The 18,371-nt window shown below is 44.3% G+C and overlaps 1 protein-coding gene across 1 annotated transcript in view; it reads right to left on the bottom strand.

Moving 5' to 3' along the window:
* Window positions 1-18,371, bottom strand: part of SFXN5 (sideroflexin 5) — a 216,136-nt gene that overhangs the window by 46,566 nt on the left and 151,199 nt on the right. The window contains exon 13 of the mRNA XM_043981949.1: window positions 8,784-8,901. Within this exon, the coding sequence (XP_043837884.1) occupies window positions 8,784-8,901 (118 nt within the window). The remainder of the gene's footprint in view (window positions 1-8,783; window positions 8,902-18,371) is intronic.

Here is an 18,371-nt window from a genome sequence, read left to right on the forward strand (position 1 = left end):
ATGGAAATTAAGAAAAAATGTAGAGCTCTCAAATAAGAAATTATTTTTAAAGCTGCATAAAATAGGTAAGTTTGAAAATATAACAACAGATTTTTCATTCCAAAATAATAGATTTTCCAAAAGAGAATATATCAAAAATTCAAAAATTCTGAGGCAGAAGAAAGACTGTCAGAACAAAAGACAATATATTTGGGAGAAACCTGAGATAACTACAAGACAATGCAATTGGCACTGAAGATAGAATGCTCAAGATAATTGGTCAATCAATGTTATTCCAGGAAAACATGATGAAATAAAAAGCTTAAATACTACACATCAGGAAAACATATAGGAAATTTCCCAGAAGTATTGGAAACAGTGGAAAGAGTACAGCTTGATAGCATCCATAGAAAACTGACAAAGAGAAACAGTGCATTTAACGTATCAAGAAATGCCACACTCAAACTAGAAGTTTGACATTAAACAACAAATATTGCAGGTTGCCAGTAGGGAGCCCTCATATACCAAGGGGAAACAGTCTGGATCATTCAAGATTATTCTTTGGTCATTAGAAATAAAAATATAGCTGCTATTGGATACTGATTGATATGATTGATATGGATTGATATTCTCTCCTGCCATTGCAGGAGAGAAGATTGGAAAGGCAGTGTGAGGTTTTGAATGCTAGATGAGGAACATGAATGTTTTCCTTAAGTCCATAATGGATCAAATGAGTTAACATGTAAAGGACTTTGCAAATCTGAAAGCACTATTGAAATATTTGTTATTGTTGTTATTGTGAGTCAAGGGAGTGACATGATGAATGCAGTATTTTAGGAAGATTAATGTTGTGGTATTGGGCAGGATGGATCAAAGGGGCAGAATTGGAAGCTAGGTAGGAGGAGGCTATGGCAGTAATTTGGTCCTGAATGGTGGGAGTCAGACTAGAATCTGGAGCCTAACTCACAACTGAGCTCTCAGAGGATGAAGTATAAGGTGGGTTAAAAGGAGAGAAGAGACAGGTCTATGATGATGGTCTTCGAGCATCTGAAGAGTCATCCTGTTGAGCTAAAATGTAGCTCTGTATAAGGCAAGACCAAAGAAAATGGCTGTCAACTAGAGCAGAAAGGACTGAGGTAAGATAGCAGCAAGGACGTCCCCTTGCACAAGAGGACTGGTAAGGACATGAATGGATGACTATGGGGAATTATTCAGGGGCTGAGGAAAGTAGGCTCATGCCACCACCAATGGTGTTATTCTTGTAGGTGCTGTGTAAAAAGGAGGCCCACACATGCTGCCAAGGGAAGGACTGAGACCCTGCGATCCCTTTCCCCAAATGAGATGTATGTGTATGGGGTGAGGTCTGGGATGCCCCTCCACCCCCGCCCAGAACAATCACTTGGTGAGGACAGCAGCTCCAATGGTTGGCTTCCAATTCCTACCCCAGGGCCTGTTTAATTAACTGATTGACGAATTAATTAATTATGTGGCTTATGTTCACGGTGATGACCTCTGTAACTTTGGGTGAGGTTGGGTCATCCCCAGCAAGCCCAGACTCATTGTGGCAAATCCCACCCACTTCTGGGACATGACACACAATCCCCACGGCTCAGCCCAGATGGCAAGGGAACCACCTTGTTAGAGAGAATTAATTAGTGTGACGAGCATGAGGGAAAAGACAGTCCCTCCAGATGACTGGCTGGTAGCTATGGTGCCATGCACCACACACAGTCCTAAGAATACTCCAACGCTCTCAGAGTCAGGCAAGTCTGGGAACCAACTTAACCTGGGGGTTCTCCACAAATGACCCCCCCCCCCAAGGACAAGTGATGACCAGTGACAGGGAGCCCCTTGCTCTCCTCTTCCACTGAAGCTGGGACAAAAGGTGAGGGCTCTGAAGAATAGCACAAGGAACCTCAGTTAGACTCATAGAAGGACTTCCAGAAAGGGGGGAGGGGAACTGGCAAAGGGATATAAGAACTGTCCCATACCAGCTCATCCTCAGGAGATGCAGATCATGACCTTATTCTGTAGCAACAGGAGTGCGGGTGGAAGAGATGATGTCGGCTGGGTTGGTATTGTGGTCTAGTCCAAGAGTGCATGATTTGGTCTTGGAGTTGGCACCTGTGTGACCTTGGGCAAGTCCCCTTCCCAACTTCCTTGGCTGCAAAATCAGGGGACCAGACTAGATGATCTTCTAAGGCCCCTTTCAGCTCTAAATCCCAAGAGCTTGGCTTTCAATCACCTGTGCACATTTATATCTACTGAATGTCCACCTGTGAACAAGGGGACTTTTCCTCTAGCCTCTGCTGTAGACTGTGGGACCTGGGGGAAGGATGAGGGTGTATGGGGCCAAATTTAATACGCGGAGAGTTATTTGGGTGGCTCACCATAATATTGGGGTTCAGAAAATAATGAGGGACCTCTAGGTCCAAAACTTCCTCCTATCTGAACTGCCTTTTTAGTCATTCCTCCCAGGCCAATAAGAAAGGAGCTTAACAGCCTCTTTTCTACAAACGAATCCGGTTTTATTAATGGGGATAAAATACACAGCAAAGATGAAATTAATAAAGCCAAGGACAAGGGAACAGGGAAAGAGGAGAATGGACAATCCCCCTAACTCTAACAAAAGTCTATACAATCCCCAAACTCGCTTCCAGCTCATCTAATTCAAAGAGCTGGGCTCATTTTATTAACTCACCACCTGGGGTCCGTAGTTTCAATGGGAGACAGCTGTGCAGCCAAGGCCCACAGGACAAAACTCCCAGGAAAGACCTCTCTCTCATCTGCTCCTTGGGAGCTCACCGACCAGAAAAAGGCAGAGCTCCCCTCAGTGAGTATTTACTCTCCCTCCCCCAAAAGGGAGGTCCTTCAAACTGCCTGTGGAGAGCGGTTCCCCTGCTGACATCAGCAGCATACGGCACTCAGGGCAGGCCAGGTGTGGCCCATATCCAATCATCCCTAGTTAGTTTCCCAAACCAACGAGGTCATTCAGGTGAGACCCCTAGGCATCTGCCAAATTCCATTATTTTACCAGAAGGGAGTGTGGTGGGTGCCTTCTCAGGTTTCTGCAGGAAAGTGTAAAGGAATCCTCCACCTATTCCCTCCCTGCCTCCAGTAGCTCTTAGGTATGTCCTTGCCCAGTACTGGGAATGGAGAGTCCTTATGAAAGTCATGGCAAAGAAAATGATAAAGGAGAGTTCTTGGCTCAGAGTAAGAGGATGCTGAACCATCCAGATGACACAAAGTTGGAGGGACAGCTTGTACATGGACAGCAGCATTAGGAATCTCAAAAAAGGATCTTGATGGGCCAGAGCACTGAGCTAGATCTAAAAAAAGGACATTCACTAGGTATAAATGTGAAGCCTTTCACCTGGGTTCAAAAAAATTAACTTCACAAGTACAAGATGGGGGAAGGCAGGGCTAAGAGAGTAGTTTGTCTGAAAATGATCTGGGGGTGTTAGTGGATTGCAAGCTCAATCTAAGTCAAAAAAGGGGGCAGCTAGGTGGTGCAGTGGATAAAGCACCGGCCCTGGATTCAGGAGGACCCGAGTTCAAATCCGACCTTAGACACTTGATACTTACTAGCTGTGTGACCCTGCACAAGTCACTTAACCCTGCAAAGTCATTGCCCCGAAAATAAACAAACAAATAAATAAATGAATGAACAAATAAATAAAGAAAATTTAAAAATAAAGAAAATGCAAAGGTCCCATCCCTGCAGTCCAATATTGCATTACCTTTGCTGGCCCATTGTGGACTTAGATAGAGCTTGTAGTCCACCATCCTCTGCCCTGGTTAGACCTCATCTAGAGTACTAAGGAAGGACATTGGTGAGTGGGGGAGTAGAAGAAGGCTGGCAGGGTACCGATTTGCCTGGAGTCCATCAGAGAAAAAAACTGGATTGGTTTAGACTGGAGAAGACTCAGGGGAGACATGCTAGCTCTCTTCAAGGACTTGAAAGGCTGATGTGTGAAAGAGAGATCAGACTTGTTTTGTTTGGTCCCATAGGTCATAACTAGGAGGAGTGGTGAGAGTGTAGGTGGGGGAGTTGCAAAGAAGCCAAGTTAGGCTTAATATCCAGGAAAACTTCCTAACAATTGATGTGGGTGTTCAGTTGTTTTACTCCCGTCTGCCTCTTCATGACCCCATTTGGGGTTTTCTTGCCAAAGACACTGGAATGGTTTGCCATTCCATCTCCAGCTCATTTTATAGATGAGGAAATTGAGGCAAACAGGGTTAAGTGGCTTGTCCAGTGTCCCACAGCCAGTATCTGAGACCAGATTTGAATTCAGGTCTTCCTGAATCTAGATCTAGCAGTCTAACGCGCCCCCCCTCCCCCGCCCCCCATCTAGTTGCCTTTTTTAACACTTAAACTTGTCCAAAGGCAGAGAGGCAGGAGGGGTGGGCTTAAGGAGGGCTGGCCTTAAGCAGAGGCTGGGTGTGTTAGCAAGGATTCTTTCCGCATAGCTGAGGTTCCTTTCAACTGAAATTCTGACTCCAAACCCTAGACAGGGAGTCAAGAGACATGGGACCTAAATCGCTTGATTCTGCTACAGGCTAGTAGTATAACTTTAAACAAATCACTTGAAAATGGGAATAAACAGTTCTGTTGTTCCAGCCCCTTTGGAAGAGGGAGGTTGTGGATCCTGTGAGCTGGTAGACAGAGACATTCTCTGGGCCTCTGTTTCCCAATCTGTAAAATGAGGGGGTTAGATTAGACCCCCATCTCCCTTAAGGGTGGGGTCAGGAAGAGTCAGCCATGACCGAAACAACTAAACAACAATAACCACAGAATCTCCTGTGTAGCCCAAGGGCCTAATGGTGCCCGCTCGGGGTGAGGCCTTCCTGAGGTTCTCAGCCAAAGGAGTTTTTACTTAATTAGCTAGCAAACATACATCCCTTCATGAAAGCCTCATTGTAGCGTGGAGGTAACCCTGGGATCTTGAAATCTCTGCCAGCTGAGCATAAGCTCTGGCAGCTTCTCCAACTCTGGAAGAAGCTTCAAGTATAGTCTGGGAAAAGACCATAATTTTGCTGAAGGGGAAACTGAGGCTCAGGAAAGGGGCTGGCTTAGGTCACACAGCTACGAAACATCCTGGTTGTCCCCTCTACCAAAGCTGCCTCTCCCCCGATTTGTCACCCGAGGACCAGCCTAGACAAGTTCTGAGGGGCTCCTTGGTGGGTTGGCAGCACCGTAATGGATATTCCAGCCAATTTATGAAGACCATTCACTGATGCCTTGCAAACTTCACTGGTGGATGGAGCACCCACAGTGAAGAATGCTGGCTCTCTTGTGGTCTTGAGGTAGCCAGCTTCCATGGAGCAGCCTTGACTACGGCATGCATACCTGCCCACCACCAGCTATCGTGCTGAGCAGGCTTGGATCAAGTAGTCCTTGTAATGGATGGTATTGGAATTAATTCTATAACGACATTCATGGCGCACATTCCCAGCATACCCAGGGGTTTCTGATCACGTGTCTGGTTATTGTGACACTTGGACTTCCCTGAATAAGACAGCTTCCAGACCAATGACTTCATAATTCTAGGATTTTAATTTGATTTAATTCCACAAGACAGATTGTGCCTGGCACTGTCCTAGGCACTGGGGACACAGATGAAAATATAAGAGCCTCTGCCCTCAAGAAGCTCACACTGTTCACAGGGTTTTGTGTTTTTTCTTTCTCAAAATTTTCCCCTTTTGTTCTGATTCTTCTCTTAAACATGACTAATGTGGAAATATGTTTATCATAATTGTACTATATAACCTATATCAGATTTTTTTTTTTGGCGGAGCAATGAGGGTTAAGTGACTTGCCCAGGGTCACACAGCTAGTAAGTGTCAAGTATCTGAGGCTGGATTTGAACTTAGGTCTCCTGAATCCAGGGTGGATGTTTTATCCACTGCGCCACCTAGCTGCCCATAACCTATATCAGATTGCTTGCTATCTTGGGGAGGGGAGAAGGGAAGGGGTAGGGAGGGAGAAAAAATTGGAACTCAAAATCTTACGAAAATGAATGTTGAAAACATTCATCAAATGAGCAGAGACAGTATGATATATGGGAAAGATTCCTAGCTTTAGCATCCTCAAACCTGAGTACGAATACTGGTTCTTTCATTTTGCATCCTTGTAACTTTGAGCAAGTCACTTTACCTCTCTATACCTCAATTTCCTTATGTAAACTGAAGTGGTTAGACTAGATTACCTCTTGTTTTTTGTTTTGTTTTGTTTTTGTTTTTGCAAGGCAATGAGGGTTAAGTGACTTGCCCCCGGGTTTGAACTCAGGTCCTCCTGAATCCAGGGCCAGTGCTTTATACACTAGATTACCTCTTAAGTCACTTCTGTCCTAAATTGAGGATCCTATGAATGGAAGCACCCCTGTAAATTAGCATTATGCTGGATCTAGCTCAACCAACTCAAATTGACAAGTTCTGCAAATCAGGGCTTGATTTATTGTTCATTGATTATCTAGACTTAAGAAAGTGATGGGAAAATGTTAATAATGCATATTAAACTTAAAAGTGAGTTAATTTTGTTTTGATTAATGTGGAACATTAATGATTATAATATATAACCTATATCAAATTGCTTGCTGGTCTTGGGAAGGAGGAGAGAAGGGAGGATGGGAGAAAAATTTGGAACTCAAAAAATATCTTTACATGTAATTGAGAAAAATTAAAATAAAAAATTTTTAAACTGGGTTAAATATACTTCCCCCCCCCCCCCCAGAGAGCTGGTTGTTAAACATTCACTAGCATGCCTTTGCATAAATCCAGCTTCATGAGATGTTGTGGGGTTTTTGTTTTTTTTTGGTGAGGGGTAATGAGGGTTAAGTGACTTGCCCAGGGTCACACAGCTAGTAACATGAAATGATTTCTTAAGTACATTTTTTTTAAAAAAACACCTTTTTTCATGTAACATTTGTGATAATACTACAAATACCTTTAAAACAACTTCAGTTTTATTTATAATTGTGTGCTGATTGATATATATTTTAATGCAAATTTAAGATTCTGAATATTAAAATTAAACTTCAAAATATACTCCACAGCTGAATGCCCAGAGTACTTTGTACCTCATCTCCCATTGTACTTTTACCTTCTACCTTGTATTGTAGGTACTCATATATATGTTATTTCCCCTACTAGACTGCTCTCCATGAGAAAAAGACTCAATCTGGCACATGATGCCAGATTTACATAAGTAAATATTTGTTGAATGAATAAATATTGTTGTGTAAAAAAAAGAAGCGGCTTATACTCTATTGGAATTCTCTTGGTTCAGAACTGAGAAGGTGGATCAATGGGGTTGGGGTTGGAAGGAGGGTGGTTCTATAATTTGCGCGTTATCCTTTGTTATAGATTACTGTTTTGTTTTGTTTTGTTTTTTGTGGGGCAATGAGGGTTAAATGACTTGCCCAGGGTCACACAGCTAGTAATTGTCAAGTGTCTGAGGCCAGATTTGACCGCAGATCCTCCTGAATCCAGGGCCGGTGCTTTATCCACTGCACCACCTAGCTGCCACTATAGATTCCTATTAATGGAAATTCCATGCCTCTGTACTGGCCAACAACTGTGAATTGGCTCTCACTTTTAAAAAATATTTATTTATATACCTACAGTTCCCATCCTATCCCCATCCCTTTTCCCAGAGAGCCATTCCCTTGTACAATAAAACAAAGCTTCTTAAATTGTGAGGTCATGATCCCATATGGGGTCACATAACTGAATGTGTGGGGGGGGGGGTGTCACAAAAAATTTGGCAGTAAATGTTTGATTTGTATACCTACGTATTTTATATACCTATTTACCTAGGGTCATGTAAAAATTTCTTGGGTGAAAAGGGGTTGCAAGTGGAAAAAGTTTAAGAAGCCTTGTAATAACTTTTTCAACAAGAAAGAAAGAAAAAAATTCAGTAAAACTAACTCACATCCTGAACAAGCCTGATGCTGTATGTGGTGTTCCAGACCCACAGTCCCTATCTCTGCAAAGGACCAGAGAGAGGTGTCCTTTCATCACTCTCCTTGGGAGGCAATGTGCACATGTGACAAGGGACCTGCACTGGACACCTGAGACATCAGTTTAACTCTACCCAAAAGTGCTAATGACATAGAAAAGCAAATGGTGTGTTAGCACTGCTAAATTTCAGCAAACTGGGCGCTGAGGACCCAGACAAAAACCCAACAGCCTCTGCGTCCAAGATGCTTATATTCTTTTGGAATAGAATGCAATGAGGGTTTGGCGCTTCAGGCCCATCGGAGAGAGGGACCAATCCTCTGCCTAAGTCTCCTTCATCTTCTTAAGGTCCTCAATCTCTTGGACAGCCTGGTGAAGCCTAGCGACCCCTTCTCAGAAGAATGATTTTTAAATGCATAGCATTATGAAGGAAACCAATTATATTGAAATAATGTTTTATATTTATATACATACATATGTATGTGTGTGTATATACACACACACACACACACACATATACATACATACGCATATAGTTCTCAGGCTAAGAGCCTCAGGGAAAGGGGAGTGATCCCCAACTCCCACTTCTAGGAGCTCAATGTAATGAGTTCCAGGCCCTGACTCAGCCGACCCCAGTCTCTAGATCTTGAAACACAACAGCTGTTATCAGCATGACATCTTTTCTAGCTCATGGGAGAGCTTCTCCAGGCCCACGCCACGGGAGCAAGATGGGGCACTTGGTAACGAGAAGCTAGAGGAATAGCCAGTAACAGAGTTTAAAGGGGCAGGAGGGATGCCTGCCACCCTTGATGTTATTCCCTCTCCCTCCCTTCCCCATTACTGACCTCTGACATCTGTGGAAAGAGACTGATGGCGAGAGGCAGGGCCAGGCCAAAGGCGGCAAGGCACACGAAACTTTGCACGGGCAGAAGAAGCCGGGGACGAGACTGCAGGAGAAATGTCCTGGAGTGGACGAGAGAGGGGGGCAGATTAGACCTAGGCACGAGGAAGAAGAATTCCTTCCCATCTTCTCAGCCGCCGCCGGGGCCCCAGGAGGAGTTCTAAATCACCAACATTACGTTACAAAACAAAATTTAAGACTGCTGAAATTCTATGGCATATTGCATAAGGGCCACCAAGACCAGGATGGCAGAAGAGGGTCTGTATAGGGGAGGAGTGTGCACTAACCCTGCTGCCGAGTATTTTATGCTCTACTAGGGGAGGGACTCAATCAAATGGAAAAGGCTTCAGGCATGAGCAAGGCAGCCACACCTGACAACCTACTCTGTGGGCCTAATTCATTGACTCCTACACAATAAAGCTTTAATAAGCACTTCCTATGTTCTAGGTGTTCTGTGAAGCTCTAGGGATAAAGACACAGATGAAAAACAGTCCCTGCCCTTAAGCAGCTTACAGTCTACTGGGGAAATCAGCACATACAGAGAAAACAAATTTGGGGGAGACAAGGTGAGGAGTATTAACAACTGGGGGATCCAAAGAGGCTTCTTGTAGGAGGTGACCCATGAGTAGGGTCTCAGAAGATTCATCACCAGAGGGTTGTCTGCACAGTTTTGAATTTGGGGGTTATAGGAACTCGTTGTGTGTTGGTGGTGTTGGTGGTGGTGGTCTTTTGTTCTCGAAAAGGACGAATGACATTAGGAGGGTGATATTTTCTTGACTTGCAAGTGAATTGGATATAAGTGAGGCAGAGCTGTGCACTCACCAGCCTCATTCTCTCTTCCAGTCATCAGACTCCAGTAACAAGACATAGGTCAGGATACATGGCAATGGCCCCAGATGCAGTGGGAGACTCTGGCCTTTTTAAAAATTATTAATTTTTTTTTGTGGGCCAGTGAGGGTTAAGTGACTTGCCCAGGGTCACACAGCTAGTAAGTGTCAAGTGTTTGAGGCCAGATTTGAACTCGGGTCCTCCTGAATCCAGGGCCGGTGCTTTATTCACTGCACCACCTGGCTGCCCTGACTCTGGCCTTTTAAGTAATGCTCTTCCCAACCTTACCAGATCCCCTAGACATATCCCCAGCAGGTCTTCTAGGAGTCACCTAAGCCTGGAAACAAAAAAGATACTTAAGGGCAGCGAGGTGGCACAGTGGATAAATAACCGGCCCTGGATTCAGAAGGACCTGAGTTCAAATCCCACCTCAGACACTTGACACTTACTAGCTGTGTGACCCTGGGCCAGTCACTTAACCCTCATTGCCCCACCAAAAAAAAAAAAAAAAGCTACTGAAATGCTTATGTCATAGGCTCAAGAAGCCCCAGTGCTTCCCTATTGATTAGGAGCAAATTCATCTGCTTGGGTTTCAAAGTCCTTCACCACCTGGTAGCAGCCTGCCTTTCCAGGCTTCTCATAGGCCAGGCTCCAGCCACATGCAACATCCCAAATCCTGTCTCCGTGAACATGCAGGTCCCCCATGTCTACAGTACACCCCCTCCTCACCTCTGCAGCTTGGAATCCTCTGCTTCACTCAAGGCCTTGTTCAAGTGCTACTTCCTACATTAGATGTATTCTAGTTACACCCTAGTGTCACCCTCTGAAGGTACTTTGTATCTAATATGTATTGACTCAAATTGTTTGATATGCTGGTTCCCCCAAATAGAATTAAGTTATTTGAGGACAGGGACTATTTTTCCTTCCTTCCTTTTCTTCCTTCCTTCCTTCCTTCCTTCCTTTTCTCTTTCTTTCTTTCTTTCTTTCTTCCTTCCTTCCTTCCTTTTCTCTTTCTTTCTTCCTTTCTTCCTTCCTTCCTTCCTTTTCTCTTTCTTTCTTCCTTTCTTCCTTCCTTCCTTCCTTTTCTCTTTCTTTCTTCCTTTCTTCCTTCCTTCCTTCCTTTTCTCTTTCTTTCTTCCTTTCTTCCTTCCTTCCTTCCTTTTCTCTTTCTTTCTTTCTTTCTTTCTTTCTTCCTTCCTTTTCTCTTTCTTTCTTTCTTTCTTTCTTTCTTTCTTCCTTCCTTTTCTCTTTCTTTCTTTCTTTCTTCCTTCCTTTTCTCTTTCTTTCTTTCTTTCTTTCTTTCTTTCTTTCTTCCTTCCTTTTCTCTTTCTTTCTTTCTTTCTTTCTTCCTTCCTTCCTTCCTTTTCTCTTTCTTTCTTCCTTTCTTCCTTCCTTCCTTCCTTTTCTCTTTCTTTCTTCCTTTCTTCCTTCCTTCCTTCCTTTTCTCTTTCTTTCTTCCTTCCTTCCTTCCTTTTCTCTTTCTTTCTTCCTTCCTTCCTTCCTTCCTTTTCTCTTTCTTTCTTCCTTTCTTCCTTCCTTCCTTCCTTGTCTCTTTCTTTCTTCCTTTCTTCCTTACTTCCTTCCTTTTCTCTTTCTTTCTTTCTTTCTTTCTTTCTTCCTTCCTTTTCTCTTTCTTTCTTTCTTTCTTTCTTTCTTCCTTCCTTTTCTCTTTCTTTCTTTCTTTCTTTCTTTCTTTCTTTCTTCCTTCCTTTTCTCTTTCTTTCTTTCTTTCTTCCTTCCTTTTCTCTTTCTTTCTTTCTTTCTTTCTTTCTTCCTTCCTTTTCTCTTTCTTTCTTTCTTTCTTTCTTTCTTTCTTCCTTCCTTTTCTCTTTCTTTCTTTCTTTCTTTCTTTCTTCCTTCCTTTTCTCTTTCTTTCTTTCTTTCTTTCTTTCTTTCTTCCTTCCTTTTCTCTTTCTTTCTTTCTTCCTTCCTTCCTTCCTTTTCTCTTTCTTTCTTTCTTCCTTCCTTCCTTCCTTTTCTCTTTCTTTCTTTCTTCCTTCCTTCCTTCCTTCCTTTTCTCTTTCTTTCTTTCTTTCTTCCTTCCTTCCTTCCTTCCTTTTCTCTTTCTTTCTTTCTTCCTTCCTTTTCTCTTTCTTCCTTCCTTCCTTTTCTCTTTCTTTCTTCCTTCCTTCCTTCCTTTTCTCTTTCTTTCTTCCTTCCTTCCTTCCTTTTCTCTTTCTTTCTTCCTTCCTTCCTTCCTTTTCTCTTTCTTTCTTCCTTCCTTCCTTCCTTTTCTCTTTCTTTCTTCCTTCCTTCCCTTCCTTCCTTCCCTTCCTTCCTTCCATGTAATTTAAAATTCTAAATGTGGGTTCTAATCTGTTCCCCCAGTTTGGGGGGAAACTAAGATCACTGATAAATGAATTTAGGTTTTTTAAGGGTTTATTGAAAGATAGTAAAAGAAAGAGAAAGATTGAGAACAGAGTTCCTATAGTCTGACAATCCTAAACGTCCCTAGCTTCCACTTCTGAAGTCCTCTGCCACCACCATCTCTCCAGCCAAAGAGACTGAACTCTCTGCACAGCTGCGGCTTCCTCCTTCCTGTTCCCCTCCCAGAAATGGCAGGTTCTTCAAGCTGATTGGTTGACTGGGCCCGAAGGTGGTCAAAGTTCAAAATCGTTAGCTTCTGAGAACAATTACTTTCTTAAGTACCCTTAAGTACCAGCCCAATGTGCTTATAATCTAGTAAGCATAGCCTTATCTAATTCAATCAGTTTAAATCTCCAGGTGGGTCCCTGAGTATCTGCTAAATCCATTATTTTAACAAGCTTCCTTCCTTGCTTCCTTCCTCCCTCCCCCCCTTTTGTCTTAGTAGCTCTATTGCCTAGCAAGTGCCTAGCACATTAGTAGGCACTCCATAAATGCTTATTACATTTTTTCATGTCACTTAAAAGATATTATTGACACCTTTTGTTGTTACATAACCTACATGTCTCACTGTGTCTTTTTCCCCAACCCCCTCCATCCCTTAATAAAAGAACAAAATGTAAGGTAGGAAACGTTTAGCAAAGTTAATATATTGGATTGGTCTGATACTATGTTGTGTACCACACCCGTGTCCACCCCGGCCCCCCACCCCCACCTCTGCAGAGATGCAGGGAAGATGTCTTCAAAATGCTTGTTAAATGAACAGATGAATGACTGAAAGGGAAAGGAAGGACAGGCCAGCCAAAGGGCTCTGGCCAGTTCTCTGTCAGTTGACACAACAGAAGAGATGAGCTATCCCCAGGTGTGTTGGCAGGAAGTCCAGGCCGCCTAGGTGCTGATCATAGTATCATTGTCTGTTCTGTGTCACTGGAAAGAGGGCAGGGATTGCATCCTTGCACACAGATAGAGCCAGTCCTGAACTCTTGCACCTTTGCCTCCATTCCCCGGCAGGATGGGCAGGGAAGATTCTCCCTATCCACTCAGCCACCCATCTATTCCTCCACTCATCTGTCCCCCAGGCTCCCTGAAGAAGCTTAGCCCAGCTTTCCCCAGTTCAACTCCTCCTAATGCTAGCCTAGCCTGGCTGTTTGGATGAGGTCTCCTTTGTAATTACAGCCCTATTGGGGGTCCTACAGTCATCTGGGAAGGCTCTGAGTCTACCAAAAGCACCTTCCCCATGAGCTCTGAGGTGCAACTTCCAGGCCATCTTCCCAACCAGGGTGGCTCCCAATATAATGGCTAAAACATCTTCATTAGGTTGAGGAAGGCTTTGGTTGGAGAAGGATTTTTAAAAAATAACCACCCAACACCCTTAATTAACACACAAGGTGCCAGGTCTTAATTGGGCTTCAGATTCTAGAAATCTGTAAAATTTAGTGCAAGTGCTTCTCTACAGAATGAGATCACTTTTTTGGGCTAAGGATCCAAGCTCTGGTAGGCTATGGGTCTGCTTTCTTCCTTCTCCCAAACTATCACCCCAGATCCACAGCCAAATCAGTCATCACACTTGGCTCTGAATTCTGCTGCTGGACCCCACAGCCAACTGCCTCTTGGCACCAACTGCTGCTATTTGTGATTTCCTCTTCAAGACTATGTCCTCTGCATGAAGTGCCCTCGTGACGGGAGGTGGGGAGAGCCTGCTGTTGACAATGAGACCATGAGCCACTGCAGAGAAAAGACACCACAGAGATCTAGAGCCTCAGCCAGGCACTGACTTAGTGGCCTGAATCCCACCACCCCTTTCTCACAGAACGGGGCTGCTGGATGGAGGTCAGCTCCATCCAAAGTCAATGTTCCCCATGGAGACCAAGTTAATTTTTCCCTAGTTATATCATGATTCTGTCACAGTTCCCTGCTGAAGGCTATCGAATGGCTCACCACTGGCAATGGAATGAAGTCCAGACTTCTCAATCTGGCATCCAAGACTCTTCAGAACCTCCTCCCAACCTTCTCTTGTTCTTTTTTTTTTCTTAGCAGTTATTTTCTCCCAATATTCTTCCACATAACAAAGAATATTTATTAAAAAGTTTTTAAAAATCAGCAAAACTGATGAATATATATATGCATGAAAAGATATGCAGTGTTCTATACTCATGGGCTTCCCAGCTCTGCAAAGGAGTCAGAGGAGGAATCCTCTTTGAGGTCCCTTTGGGGTCATATAATTTTGTAATTCTATACCAGACGGGGCATCTAGGTGGCGCTGCAGTGGATAAAGCACTGGTCCTGGATTCAGGAGGACCTGAGTTCAAATCTGGCCTCAAATACTTGACACCCACTAGCTGCATGACCCTGGGCAAATCACTTAACCCTCATTGCCCCCCCCCAAATTCTACATCAATCACTTTCTATTGATTTCTATCCATTTACATTGTTGTAGTTATTGTATCTATTGCTTTCCTGGCTCTACTGACTTTACTCTGCATCAGTTCATGCATTCATGTGTCCCAACTTCTTTAGCTCTCTCCAATCTTCTTTATTTTCACTTCTTTGCTACTACAAAAAGTGCTGCTATAAGTTTTTTTATTTTACATGGACACTGTCTTCTTCTTTTTTTTTTTTAGTGAGGCAATTGGGCAGCCCAGGGTCACACAGCCAGTAAGTGTCAAGTGTCTGAAGCCAGATTTGAACTCGGGTCCTCCTGACTCCAGGGCCGGTGCTCTATCCACTATATCACCTAGCTCCCCTGACACTGTCTTCTTATCAAAGAAATCCTTGAAGTATATGCCTTGCAGTAGAATCTCTGGGTCCAAGGATATGGACATTTTAGTTGTTTCCCCAAATGGTTGTACCAATTCACAGCTCCACCAACAATGCATTAGTGTGCCTGACTTTCCACAACCACTCTACCATTGACTATTCCCATCTTTCATCTTCTTTGCCAATTTTCTGGGTGTGAGCTGCCAACTTTCTCTTCTACTACTTTTCAAAACATCTCCTATGTCCAAACCAGACAGATGTACTTGTTCTTCTTCTCATGTGCTTGTCCTGCCTTCTCACCTCTGTTTTCATCATGTTTGGAATACCCCTTCCCCCACTGTGATCTACTTAACTTACTGAAGTAACCGACTTTGCCATCTACTAAAACATAAGGTGGGATTTGAATTCATGTTTTCCTGATTCCAAATTAGCCACCCTACCCACCACCCTATCCTGTCCTACTTACCTGTGAATACACTAATTCCTTCCAGGAGAATGTAAGCTTCTTGAGGGCAGGGACTATTTTTTTATTGGCTTTTTATATCCTGTGTATCACACAGTAGTGCCTGGAACATAGCAGACACCTGAAGACATTTTTTTGCTGAGTTAAATTAAATTGTGAGCCTTATAATGTGCTCTGGAAATGAGAGTTCTGATTGTTCCCAACCCTCTCCTGGCCTTGTTGCTGAGATGCCTGGGGCAGGTGGAGAGCCTGTCACCAGAGGGAGCAGGGGGTTGGTTGCTAAGAAGGAAGGAGCTGACCTGAGGATAGCAGCGTGGGGCACTTGCCACTCGCATGTGCACACTCTCCCCCTTAGCTGGGGCCTTGCCATCCATTTGGGCTCCCCAGACAGAGCCTGTGGCAGCTCGCCGTAAATACACCTTGGTTCTGCTCTCATCACTTTGTTCATTAGTGGTTTACATTTGGTGTAATTTGGCCAGCGCCTCTCGCACTTTGCAGTAGGCACCACAATTTATTCCATATGGAAGCAGCTAAGCGGATGAGTACAAGTTATCGGGATCACTGAACCGGAGCCGTGTTTGCCTAGAAGAAGGTGTTACATGCTAAACTAAACATGACAAGAGCTAACTACAATATCCCATCTGACAGATTCTGTGGGATTCTTCCCTCTTACAAAGAAATAGATGAGCAGTATCACATTGTAGGCAGCAATTAGATGATGATGCCAGCTGTGTGCTCGAAGACAGGGGGCGCTGCAGGGGATGGGTGAGGAAGATCTCTGGAACAGCCTATACCTCCCACCAGCCTGTGCCAGCAATACCTCCTTCCTCCCTTGGGATTCTCCAATTCAGGCCTCTGCCTGAGGCAATATAGGTAGGGCACTTGCCTCCAGAGGGCCTCTGTTTGAGTGCATACTTGTTCCCTGGGACGGGGAGTGGGATGACTGCCAGAAAAAAGTTGCCCTCTTGCCATCCCTCATGAGCACAGCCTATATGATGAGGCAGTGCAGAGGGATGGATAGTGTGTTAGTGCAATGGTGTTCAAAGCCCAGCTCTGTGTGGCTTAGGGCTCATGGGCTCAGAGAGTTAGAGCTGTGAAGGACCCTACAGGACGCAGGGTCCAATCTGCTCATTTTACACATGAGGAAACTGAGGCACATGGAGCTTGTGTGACTTGCTCAGGCCACACAGCAAGTAAGTGTCTAAGAGAGGATTCGAATGCAGGTGTTCTGACTATTCACTAAGCCACCTTGTAAAGGCCAAGGCTAGTCCCTGTATTTGAAGGATGGGGGAACTGAGCTGCAGAGAAGACTGGTGAGTTGCTCCTTAGGCCTCAGTTTCCTTATTTGTAAAATAAGCATCTCCTCTGAATCTATGCCTTCATATGCTTAGGATCTGATTAGTATATTTGAGAAGGCACAGCAAGTCAGATGTTTTGGGAAGACACAGAATGGGGAGTCTTAGCTAAACTATCAAGACAGGGACAAACCAGGATAATGTAGAGTTTAAAAACCTAAAGGCTTACTACCAATCACTCTTCTATACTGAATTCTTCTTCTTCTTCTTCGGGCAATGAGGGTTAAGTGACTTTCCCAGGGTCACACAGTTAGTAAGTGTCAAGTGTCTGAGGCCAGATTTGAACTCAGGTCCTCCCGAATCCAGGGCCAGTGCTTTATCCGCTGTGCCACCTAGTTGCCCCTATAGTGAATTCTTCTAAAAGAAAACCCAACCTTCCCTGTTTTTGCCAGCCAAAAGCATTCATTAAATGCCTACTATGTGCTAGGCATTGCACTAAGTGTCTGGGGATACAAAAAGGAAGAAAGAGAGAGAGAGAGAAGGCAGGGGAAGAAAGAAAGAAAGAAAGAAAGAAAGAAAGAAAGAAAGAAAGAAAGAAAGAAAGAAAGAAAGAAAGGAAGGAAGGAAGGAAGGAAGGAAGGAAGGAAGGAAGGAAGGAAGGAAGGAAGGAAGGAAGGAAGGAAGGAAGGAAGGAAGGAAGGAAGGAAGGAAGGAAGGAAGGAAGGAAGGAAGGAAGGAAGGAAGGAAGGAAGAAAGAAAGAAAGAAAGAAGGAAAGAAAGAAGGAAAGAAAGAAGGAAAGAAAGAAGGAAAGAAAGAAAGAAAGAAAAGAAAGACCCTCCCCCAACCCTACCTTCTGATGACAGAGACAACATGTTAGGTACATACACAGGCATAGTTGTGACATGTACAAGCAGATAGAAGGTAATCTCAGAGGGGGAGGTACCAACAGCTGGAGGAGGGGAGGGAGGCAGGGACCAGGAAAGGCCTCCCTCAGTTGGGATTTGAACTGATAATTGAAGGAAGGCAGAAGGGAGAGGTGAGGATAAAGAGTATTTCAGGAGGGACAGCTAGGTGGTGCAGTGGACAGAGCACCAGCTCTGGATTCAGGAGGACCTGAGTTCAAATCTGGCCTCAGACACTTAACAATTACTAGCTGTGTGACCCTAGGCAAGTCACTTAACCCCAATTGCCTCACCAAAAAAAAAAAAAAAAAGAGTATTTCAGGCATGAGGGACAGCCAGTGCAAAGGCCTGGAGATGGGGAATGAATGGAATGTTTTATGTGAGGATCAGGATCACACAGTGGGCCAGGGTAGCTAGAAGACCCCTAGAAGGGAGTAAAGTCTATGAATGCTGGTGAGGCAGGAAGGTGCCAGGCTATGAAGGGCTTAAGTGTCAAAGAGAGGACTTCCTATTTGATCTCGGAGGTACTAGGGAGCTACTGGAATTTATTGTGTAGGGGGATAGCCCTATATGTGCTTTAGGAAACTCACTTTGACAATGTGATGGAGGATAGATTGGGGTAGGGAGGCCCTTGAGGAAGGGAGGCCTCTTGTCCAGGTGAGGAATAGTTCAGGTGAGAGTTGATGAACACCTGGCTACATAAGATGCTGGGAAGGTGGAAATGACAAGATCTGGCAGTAGGTTGGCTTGGGGGTGGGGGGGGTGACTAAGTCGTCGAGCTGAGCTGGAGTTAGTGAGCCAGGGTGACCAAGAGGATGGCGGCACCCTTGTCAGTAATAGGGAAGTTGGGGGAAAGGAGAGTTGGAGGGAGGTGGTGATGCACACTGTGTTTGAAGGCTCAGAGGCTGGGAAGGGGAGTAGG

Source organism: Dromiciops gliroides, chromosome 2, assembly GCF_019393635.1.
Source record: "Dromiciops gliroides isolate mDroGli1 chromosome 2, mDroGli1.pri, whole genome shotgun sequence".
Classification (NCBI taxonomy): Eukaryota; Metazoa; Chordata; class Mammalia; order Microbiotheria; family Microbiotheriidae; genus Dromiciops; species Dromiciops gliroides.